Source organism: Sinocyclocheilus anshuiensis, unplaced genomic scaffold, assembly GCF_001515605.1.
Source record: "Sinocyclocheilus anshuiensis isolate Anshui unplaced genomic scaffold, SAMN03320099.WGS_v1.1 scaffold710, whole genome shotgun sequence".
NCBI classification, from domain to species: domain Eukaryota; kingdom Metazoa; phylum Chordata; class Actinopteri; order Cypriniformes; family Cyprinidae; genus Sinocyclocheilus; species Sinocyclocheilus anshuiensis.
In genome coordinates this window covers 547940-559731 of record NW_015544201.1, presented here as the reverse complement: position 1 = coordinate 559731, position 11792 = coordinate 547940, and the positions used below count along the sequence as shown (strand labels likewise).

At 36.7% G+C, this 11792-nt stretch overlaps 1 protein-coding gene across 1 annotated transcript in view; it reads right to left on the bottom strand.

The window, feature by feature from the left end:
* LOC107696841 (nuclear receptor coactivator 3-like) overlaps positions 1-11792 on the bottom strand; it is a 53896-nt gene that overhangs the window by 15090 nt on the left and 27014 nt on the right. The window contains exons 2-7 of the mRNA XM_016497355.1: positions 5349-5453; positions 5094-5254; positions 3605-3705; positions 3258-3432; positions 2920-3105; positions 2711-2797 (exon numbers count right to left, since the gene is read on the bottom strand). Coding sequence (XP_016352841.1) covers positions 2711-2797; positions 2920-3105; positions 3258-3432; positions 3605-3705; positions 5094-5254; positions 5349-5434 — 796 coding nt within the window. The 5' untranslated portion in view covers positions 5435-5453. The remainder of the gene's footprint in view (positions 1-2710; positions 2798-2919; positions 3106-3257; positions 3433-3604; positions 3706-5093; positions 5255-5348; positions 5454-11792) is intronic.

The following is an 11792-nucleotide window of genomic DNA, read 5'->3' as shown; positions in this document are numbered from 1 at the left end:
TGAACAGACATCACAGCAGCTGGGTTATTAGGTTATTTTGGCTGCTTTAAGAGCTGCAGATGCTGAACATGATGTGGATCTGACACATCGTATTTTCTCTTTACCTTTTCTGACCCACTTCAGGTCTTAAAGTCTCTACTAATGAGCTGACGAGTTGAATCGGAAAAAAATCACAATCCTTGATTCCAGTTTCGATACCTGCTAAAACTACTAGCTTAACCAATATAAATTTAATAGTCTACATTTTTAAAGACTAGTAAATAGTCAGTTGTAAAATAAGAACAAATCAAATTACAAGCCATCACACAAAATAGCCTACTATATACAACAAAGATACAAATGGAAACGGTGCATTTCAGGCAGGTCTAACAGTGATTTTCATGTAGCCTACAGAAAATCTGACACATCGTATTTTCTCTTTACCTTTTCTGACCCACTTCAGGTCTTAAAGTCTCTACTAATGAGCTGACGAGTTGAATCGGGTGTGTTAGATGAGGGAGACAGTGCTGGGCTGCTCCAGGACAGTTTTAAAAACCACTGCATTTCAGAGACATGTTCTTAAATGTGACTCATATATAACAAATACTTACATGCATGCACAGTTTTAAGGCAGTTTTAATTGCCTTTTTTGGCAACTTCATGACTTAACTGACGACACAACTACGACATTGCATGCTCATAGTTTCTTTTGCGCTTTAATATAATATAGCACGCACCGCCGTATTTGTGTGTGCAATTGAAGAGCGCTACGAGCACAGTATAACGGCTGACAGGACAGGAAAATTTACTGACATATGGCCTGACAACATCTCATCTGACCGCGGTTCACTGTTGTTCTACTGAAGCTTCCTCGTCATCTGTACATTTTCCGTGCTCTTTTGACTAGTGCCTCGTGCTGAGGCGAAGTTGGAGTGCACGTCTGAAAGTCTCCCATTTGATGTGGTCGTAAAAACAATTGGCGTCTAAATAAACGCAATTATTGCCAAGAAAAAAGAGACAGAAGCAGCAGTTGTGAGTGGGGTGGCCAACCCTAGCTCCGCCCATGCGGTAAATATTTTTAACGCCATTAAACTGAAAATATTAATTGCATGTGTTAACATGCTAATTTTGACAGCACTAATACATATATATATATATAAAATATTAAAAATATTTATAATATATATATTCCTTAAGTCACCGGCGATATCTATTAGTGCTATTAGTGTATATATGTATTAGTGCAGTCAAAATTAGCATGTTAACACATGCAATTAACACTACTTTACATTGTAGCAAAGTGTCATTTCTTCAGTGTTGTCACATGAAAAGATATAATAAAATATTTACAAAAATGTGAGGGGTGTACTCACTTCTGTGAGATACTGTATATATACAGGACCTAAAACTAACTTTTCGCCAGACCTGCCAATGGCCGGTGACTTAAGGAAATTTACCGGCCATAAATATTTTTTACCAGCCACGGAAAAAACAAGACAGTTATGACACCAAAATGTTTGATAATAGCAAAAAAAACTTTGAACTTTGTAGATCTTTTTTATGCTCAAACAGCAACATTACAGACTAACTAAAGTTGAAAAAGTGAAAAAGCATAATTCATTAATTCAATAAAAGCATTAATAAATTATGCTAATCAAATAACACTATAGTCTTTATATATTTTTTTAAAGTTCAAGAGCAGTGAGTGATTGTTTTTTTCTTTGTCCTATTTTCTTTGATCAACATTAAAAACGCAGACAATAGCAGGATTATTGGAATTCTGTGTCTATCATTTTAACACCGTGTCTACGCCGCAGCAGCTTAAAGCTGTCAACACTGGATGTGACAAAGCGGCCGTTGCAAAGTGCTTGGACTATTTCAGAAATAGAACGGAGAATCCGTTTACTTTCGGGGATTTGTTGTGTCGCATCGCGCCACGCCGCCTTCTGTGTAGACAGTATCACGGATTATAACGGGTTCTATTGTCTTTTGACACATTGTTGCGTGCAGTTTGTGTCCGGTTTCTCAGCTGTTTATGTTCACTTAAGAACCAACTACTTTACTAGGATACTTACCGAGACATAATTTTGTGTAAATTTGTACATTCAAGCACAGGAGCTCAAGACATGGCTTTCAGGCTGGGGCTTCGGATGTTTAAACTTCCCACACAGCAGGGGAGTAACGTGTGTCCTTTGGTGTGTTCTAGCTCTTGAATATTTACATTGCAAAGGCTTAAAACTTTTGTGATGAAGCAGCACTGACCAGTCACTTGTACGGAGCGTTGTTCACATTTGTTCACGTTTATGTTCTAACAACATTGCACTGTTAGAATTAATAAAAATGTTACCGGCCATCTGGCGACTGACAGTTTCATATACTCGCCAAAGCCAATTTTTACTTGCATTTGGCGCTTAGCGAGTGTTAATTTTAGGCCCTGTATATATATATATATATACACACACACACAAACACACACACACACACATACATACATACATACATATATATACTGCATATAAATTATAAAAATATATATTATATTTATGTTGTGGAAATATTGGATTAATTTCCTCAATATTTATAATTTAAGTCATTTTAATTAATATTGTTAATTTATTGTACATTTTGGCCATGTCTTTGTATTGTACACAAAATCAAAGACATTTTTTTTATCAGTAGTTTCAGTGACGAGATTAACATGGAGTTAAAATGGCACTGTAATCAATTTTACCTGATAGTTCATGTCTAGTACTGAATCGTTCTGTCCTCTCCACTGCCGTCACTCTCCGTGCTACACAAATCATACACAACTGCAGATCTGATAGACAGGAAGAGAAAAAACACTCTTTTCTAATTCACAAGCAGCTCAATAAGACAAAGTACATAGACCTCAATCTGTATAAAAGTACTGAAATAATAAACCATAAATTTACTACTGACCTTCCCCTTCCTCCATCATTGCTTTAGGCTGCGTGAGAGCGAAACATTGCATGGTCTCGTAGCGAGGCCCACCGGCGCCTTCTTCACCTCCAGGACCGCCATGGCCAAACTTTACCAGCATGCGACAGTTAAATGTGTGACTCTTCTGACGGGAGGCGTCACCGCCCCATGACACACTGTTGGGAGCTTAACATACATACAAAAATGTTATGCATGATGCTCAAGTCACATCATGAACTTACTGCCGTGATTTCATGATTTATACCTATATGCTTATTTTTTTCATGAACAGTTAAGAGCAACATTCACTTAAAAGATATACATCGACATATATATACCATTGTTTTTGGGCAGGTTTTTATGCAGTTCTTCTCTGTCTTCCTCGTGCAGTATGTTATAGATGCTGGTGTTGATCAGCTCCTCCTGTTTATACTGCAGGTACTGAGTCACATTATCTGACACAAACACAATGCTGCCTTCACGACTCACCACAAACAAAAACCCATCCAAAGCCTGAGAGAGAGAGAGAGAGAGAGAGAGAGAGAGAGAGAGAGAGAGAGAGATATTCAGAATTATTATTAGAAAACACTTTAACTCACAATTGGATGCTAGTACTAGGATGCCAGTATGAGAAATGAGCAAATGAGCTTCTGGTGACCGTTGACCTTTAAGTTTCTAATCTAACCTGGAGCAACAAAGGGCCCAGATGGTCCTTGTCGATGACCCCTTGACCAGTAGAGGACACATCCGCCTTCTGGACATCATCATCGCCGCATGAGCTTTTACCTGCGAGTCATGTGAATACAGACCACATATTAGAAACATTTTAGAAAAATATACACAGTTGTAAAGATATACACTAATGTTCAAAAACATTGGGGTCGGCTTTTGAACAGTAGTGTATTTCTTTACAAAAATCGTTTTTGAAAGACATTAACACTTTATACTACAAGGATGCATTAAATCAATCAAAAGTGACAGTAACAACATTTATGCTACAAAAGATTTCCATTTCAAATAAATGCTGATAAATTCAAATGAACTTTCTATCAATCAAAGAACGCTGAAAAACAATGCTTCACGGTTTCCAAGAAAATATTACGCAGCACAACTGTTTTCAACACTGATAAATCAGCAAATCAGCCAATTGGAATGACTTCTGAAGGATCATTGACAATTCATTGAAAATTCAGCTTTGCCATTACACAAATACATTTTATTTGAAAAATGATTAAAATAGAAAATAGTTTATTAAAATTAGTAAAATAGTTATTTTAAATTGCAATAATATTTCACTATATAATTGCTTTCACTGTATTAAATAAATGCAGCCATGGTGAGCATAAAAGCCTTCTTTCAAAAACACACACAAAAAAAAATTAATAAATATCACCAACCCCAAAGTTAAGAAAGCTAGTGTTAATGTTTATTTGTCTCGCCACAAAAAATCATATCTTATAGAATATTATAGCAAGGGAACAGCAGAAAAATGGGTCTGTTAATTTTGATATGTAGATTTTGTAGGTTTCATTCCTGTAAATCACTATTAACCGATGGAATGTCAAATAAGGAAGAATGAACACCAACGCCTATTCATCATTTCACTGTGTGAACTCTAGGTTATATAGTCCAAATGAAAAGGCATGTACAGGCCTGTCTCACACAACAAACTTGTGCAGACTACAGCTCTGAATGTATTTTATAATTATGAGAACGATGAACACAGTGCTATCATACCTCGAATCTTACAGATATGATAATTAAGTTCATTATTTTACATTTTTCTTTATGAAAATTGATTTACTGATTTTAGACTAAAATTACTAATTAGATAGTTTTGCTGCTAGATAATCCACTCATTCAGATTCATTTATATTCACAGATAAAGTCATGTTAAGCACTATTTTTTAATGTCAAAAACAATATTTTATCATCTAAAACTAGCAAACGTGTTGCCCAATTACAAATATTCACTCATATATTGAATTGACACAATTACAAATATTCATTCAAATATATTAGGAGGCCAGACTGCAGTAGCATATCAATCCACCTGCCACCAGGTGGCAGCGTTTTTATAAAACAGAGGAAACTCATTAGTTTCCACACAATGTGGGTTTAGTCAATATTTTCACAGACTAACATGTAAAAGAGCCATGCGAGCAGACGTGTACCTTGCTCTTTGATCTGTCGTATCTGGCGCACGGTCTCTTTAAGGATGGCACATTTGTCTGGTTTGACATTGAAGCTGTCGATGTCACTAAGGTTGGCCGAAATCAGTTCAGCCAGCTCCTCGATATACTTGCTCTCCTGTTCCCTCCTGCGCTTGTCACATCTGTAGATTTAACACACACACACAAAATCTTAGGGAGGAAAAACATTCAAAGATTTAAAATACTGCTTGTTTTGTGCACCCTAAAATGTCTCACCCTTGTCCTGGCATGTCACATGTGGAGAGTTTGCGCTTTCGGTCCGAGCACAGTGGCTCAAGTGAGTTCTCACCCACTCCACTCATGTTTAAAACATATCAGCACCTAAGAAACAAATAAAGTTTAGATTAGGGGCAGAAAACCCATCCAAAGGCATATTATGATCTCAAAACGAAAGGACAACAAAACAAGCACTTCTATTCTGCCACAAGTGCACTACTACAAACAAATAATGAACTAACTTTGGCACGTCTACACAATGCACTAGAAGGCTTCATCTCTTTTTTTAAAAATGGATTTAGTAAAAAACTTCCAAGAGTGTGTTCGTGTCTATGGCTTATTTTTAAGTGTTCCCACATACAGCTGAATGCGCGGAATGTTCCAGGCCTCAGCAGCGGTGCTGCGTGTGTGTTTGTTTGTGTGTTTGTGTGACAGTGTGTCTGAGAAGAGACACTGATTATGATGGAGTGAAACGGGGCCCCAGGGGAAATGGATCAACCCTCGGTGCGTTTTTGTGTGTGTGCGCATTTCTGTAGCAGGGACTGGGTCAATTATCTCAATCCATGAAGCTGTACGCTGCACAACATATAAATGAAATGTATAAATGATCTAATTAAAAGGCAGACTAATGAATCTGAATTACTCTAATACAGAATTAAGGACAAAGTGATCACAAAACACTCCCCCTAAAATGCATGTCAAAAACACTATGATACGTCCTTCCTCCACACGTCTCATTATGACACACAATCACACTATTTCTTCCTACTTTTACCGTCATTGCTCCACCCACTTCACCAACGACAACACTTCCTCCTCTTTAGTGATACTTCTCACTTCTCTGCCTCTCTATGATCATGTTCTTTTTTTTTTCGTTATTAGAACTGCCCTTTCCAATATGTCTGTCTTCCTTTCAAGTTATGTATGCAAAGACATGGAGTGGCCCGAAATATTAATCACACATAAGCCACACTTGTATGAATGTCATTTTATTAGATACAAAATATCATTATTTATTTGATGATATAATAGCATTTACCAAATAGCATTTATTTGAAAGGTGAAGTATGATTTCTGTGCCACTGGTAGGGCTGGGTAAAATATTGATTTTAAAATTGCATCTTTTGAACTTTCCTAATATTGACTCCAAGATCCTACAGTCCGATTCCTGAAATGAATGACTCTCATGAGCCAGTTCTTTTCAGTGAATTTTGAAGAAAAAAACAACAACAGAAATATTGCCCATATAGTCATTCATTCTGGGAATTGAAGTGTAGTTCAATTCCCAGAATGAATGACTCTCATGAGCCAGTTCTTTTTAGGAAATCAAAAACTATATATATATATATCATTTAAAAAAGAAGTCACTGGACAAATTGATGAACTGGAGTGTAGATTTTAGCGTTTTGAATGTACTTTTAAAAATTACTTCATACATTCACCTAGAAATCACCTTAAGGTCACATTGATTAAGTAATCACAAAAATGATTCAGAAATGTTAAATTAATTCAGTATGCATTTGGATTAACATTTCATCATCCAATCGAAGGCACTGAACGTAATACATTTTTAAGTGTGCTTTCAGTGGCCAGATAATTTTAGAGAGTCACTGTGTATAAATGCACACACGGCTGTCTTTCCGTCTCCATTCTTTTCATTCTCTCTGGCTTCTGCTGCTGTTATCAGTCTCTGTCACTCTGGTCATAGACCCTCTGCTGTTTGCGTGCATGTGTGCGAGTGTGTTTGTTTAGAGCCCTGACCTTGCCCCGTGTCTGACCCCTCCCAGAGTTCAGCGGAAATCTCAGAGCACAGACCATCAGCTTGCAGTCTTTTCCCCTTCCCTCGCTGAACACATACATGCAAACTGCCTTTTCCTCTCACGTAAAGGGATAGTTTACCAAAAAATACAATTCTGTCATTTACTCAAACACATACTCAACCCAAAAGACTATTCTTCATCTTCGAAATTTTTATTTTTTTTATTATTATTTGTAACATTTTGTAAAAAATATTTACTTTTAATATTCAAATCATTTGTGTCCAACCATTTGAAGTCTGTGTAATCAACATTTTCAGTTTCAAAGTTCATAAAGACATTGTAAAAGCAATCTATATGAATTGAGCTGTTTAATCCAAATTTTCAAAATTGATACTAGTGGTCGACCGATATTGGTTTTCTGACAGCCGATGCCGATATCTTGGAAAGCAGGGTGGCCGATATAAAGCCGATATAATTGTATTTATTTTAATTAATATTTAAGAAATTTGAAATCATTTGAAAATGTATTAAAAAATTAATTTGTAAAATAAACATACTTATACTTTAGATGACAAAGTATTTTTCACAAATAAATAAATATTTAATAAAAATATAATTAAAAAGGAGTAAACTGTAACCAACAGGTAAATGTGTTAAATAAACATACTTATACTTTAGATGACAAAGTATTTTTCACAAATAAATAAATATTTAATAAAAATATAATTAAAAAGGAGTAAACTGTAACCAACAGCACTCAGTATTCTGGGAAGCTTGTGTGCATTGGGAATCATATTTTTTCAAAGAAGGCCAAGGTAACACTCATTTTACATACAGCACACAGTGAAAATGACATGAATATGACAGTGGGCAAATGCATAAAGCATAGCATAATTTGAAATCACAAATTTCATGTTTAAAGCATTCAATTTGCACGGACCGAAAGTCACGCAGGGAAGAGGATAGCCTTCTGATTGCGCATCAAGAACCGGGTTGACCGGGTACTCAGTACCACCGGTACTTAAGAAAACCTGGTACCGTAACGTTTTCATTTTTTTAGTACCGACTTGGTACCGAAACACCGGGTCTTTTGACAACACTACTTCACAAGATCTCACAACTGGATTCGACTAATTTTGCAAGGTTTGTGAAATTAAATTTTCATTAGCCATTCAAAGATTTGTTTAAATGATGAAAATGCGTATTTGCTGAATGCTGACGGCAAACAAGAAATTATTATAATGTTTGCCTTTCTATTACTAATAATATAAAAGCAATCGTTATAATACTTTCTGTATACATTTTAATTCCTTTGTTTAACCGTTCTATCTGATTATTAGACAGACTTCTATCCGTATTTAGACAGAACTGTTAAAGACGACGGCGAACAAGAGGGAGAATGTGCTGCCGTTCTCAGCGCTGTCAAAATAAAAGTCTGACGCGCCGTCAAAATAAAAGTTGACTTGAACGCATCGGCCAATGCCGATATTTGAAAAATGCCAAATATCGGCCGATATATCGGCCTTGTCGATATATCGGTCGACCCCTAATTGATACAATTGCTTAGTTTACAAAAACTTAGTTTAACTTGGGATTTTATTCACATAAACATTGATCAATGCACATAGTGCATCAAATAAAGTTAACAGAAGTGCAAACAAGCTTGCATGACACCACAAGAACCAATGAGGTTTATTCTCATGTGCCAAGCAAGCAAGCATGTTTGAGCTTCTGTTTACCATATCCAAGTCTTCTGGATTACTTTTACGTTGTCTTTATATACTTTCTTAAGCATGAAAATGGTTCAATGGATGGACAAACACTGAACAGATCATATTAAAAAAGACTTCACCATTTCTGTTCCAAAGTTGAATGAAAGACATACAGGGTTGGAACGACATGAGGGTGAATGATGTAAATTTTTATTTCAGGGTGAACTATCCCTAGTTTGCCCTCTGTTACCTAAAAACTCTCAGTATGAGCTCATCATTCCTGAGTCCGACTTTGAGACATTACACAACTGTGCCCATACTGTACTGCCTGTGCTGACACGTATGGCTGTCTGTCACAAACCTACAACACACCGGAAAAATGCTGCAGAACGATTCTCTACTTTTAGATCTCTTTCACCTTTTCTTTCTCCTTGAAATCTGCAGTGGAGTTAAATAAATGACAGACATATAACCATTCATGAGTCATGACTGTTAAGGTCAAGGCACCATTCAGATCTAAAGTCAAGTCATTAAAGAGATAGTTCACGCAAAATTGAAAATTCTGTCTTTATATACTTACCTTCATATCATTCCAAACCATTCCAAATGTTTTTCCTTCATGGAACATAAGCAAAGATACTTTAAATGTGTATTAGGAGTCTATCACAAAAGTGGCCAATGTGCATTATGGCATATATAATCCAATCTTCTAATCCATTTGATAGCTTTATATGGAGGCAAGACCAAAATTGAACTGTGATTGACGTGCCATATTTAAGTAACGATAAGGGGTTGTGGTTCTCCACTGCATTTCTTAGCCATGACTGTTTCACACTATACACTGAACTGACCAATCCACATCCAGGACTGAAATATTAGTTTTATTACTGAATATACGTGTACGCAAATGAGATTTCACAGCTATGGCATGCAGAGGCCCATAGTGTCAGTACATAACTTAAATTTGGGCTGTTCCTTCAGAAGACTTCAGAAGATTTGAATATAGTGAATGAGACTCATGGACCATTTTTATGATGTCATTTCAAAGCTCAACAGCCGCAGTACCTATTTGTTTATATTATATTAAATGTAGCGGTCATTTACAGGTCATACAGGTTTGGAATGAAAAAAAAAAACCCAGTCCTAAGCTAGTTTTCTAGCCCAAATTGGTCGGCTGGCTGGTTTAAGAGGGTTTCTTGGACAACTTTCTGCTGATTTAAACCAGTTAAGTGTCAATTAGTACCAGTGAACAAGCTTAGACTAGTTTAGCAGGGTTTGTTCAGCAGGAATGAAAGAGTAAATGACAGAAATTCTCATTTAAACATTAATACTCCATTCAAAGTGTACAGTTCCATCTTCATCAATACTCTGAGGGCAACTACAACAAAACCAGATGCCACATCAACATTCTGCTCAAGAGAGCATGAAAGAGCGAGGGTGAGTGTGAATGCGAATGTGAGGAAATGAACGCAATGGGTGAAAGCAAAATGATAAGAGACAAAAAGAGCAAGAGTGAGAAAACTTCAGTCCAAGGATGAGCACTTCACATACGCCTTTAATTAAGCAGGAGATGTGGAATGTAGAAGCCCACGGCAGAATCAAGGATACAAGTGAAACCTCTGTCTGTATGTTGCTCTGATGTTTCCAATCTAACAGTCAAGAAGGCGAGAGGGTTTTAAGGACATTATGGCTCCATTCTACAGTGATGCAATTCCTCATCTTTCAGAAGTTCAAAAGGTGAACCGAATATCTGATAAAAACATACAAGAGCACTGCTCATTATAGCTGAGCTCTTGCAAAGACTTCTTACAGAATCCATCAGATGAGCATCTCCAAGCGAAGATCCACTTCCAGTCTTTCTGAGAATAATGGCTATTTTAATGGGAAAGTTATCGAGAAGATCCGAATCAGGAAGCAGCAAAAGCAGGCATCCTGTTTGCGCCTTCCCACACACACCGAGTTTTGCGTCACCACTTCCTCTTCCTGGAAAAAGCCTGCTGGCTCTTTGCAATCATATTTACATATTCAACCTCATGGGTTGAACCGGTTCTTCTGTTCTGTCTCTTCGAAGCTAATCTGTCTGTCTGTGTTTTTCCATAAGGACTTTATATATTTCACCGCCCACCACCAATCATCTCTATCACTGTCTTAAGAAGAACATTTCCTTAACATTTCATAAACTTGTTAAAGGAGCCTTCTTATTCTACCTTATTTTTTAAACACTTAATAACACTATAAAATCAAACTAATTTGATTAATCAGAGATGACTCAGCATATTTACGCTATCACCAGCTACCTTGGATTATTTAAATATGATGAATGAATGCTATAGCATTTAAGTCACATATAAAGTATGCTGTTTAGATTGATCCAAAACGTAGGCTACACGGCTAAACACGTGTATAGACCAGGGGTAGGCAAGTTCGGTCCTCCTAGAGAGCCGCAGTCCTGCAGAGTTCAGCTCCAACCCTGAAAAAAAACTCACCTGCCTATAGCCTTAGTAATCCTGAAGACATTGATTAGCTTGTTCAGGTGTGTTTGATTAGGGTTGGAGCTGAACTCTGCAGGACTGCGGCTCTCTAGGAGGACCGAACTTGCCTACCCCTGGTATAGACAGACAGACAGATAGATAATTAAAAGGCATATTTTCTTGACACTAAATGAACACAAAAATGAGCAAAAGACAAATAAAAATATATAATAACAATTAAATATTTTATAATAATTTACAATAACAATTAGGTATTTATTTATATTCACTAATATAATAATACAAAGCAGGGATGCTCCGATCAATCGGCCGGAGATCAGTATTGGCCGATAACCACATTCTATGACTCGATCGGTACTCACTACACTTGGCCGATCCGCTATTTGCTATTTGTCGTGTATGTTTTGCATGATGATATGATGAATAGATGGTTAATTTTTAACAGCAGATTCAGTGACGTTAGAGACTAGAGCTGATCTG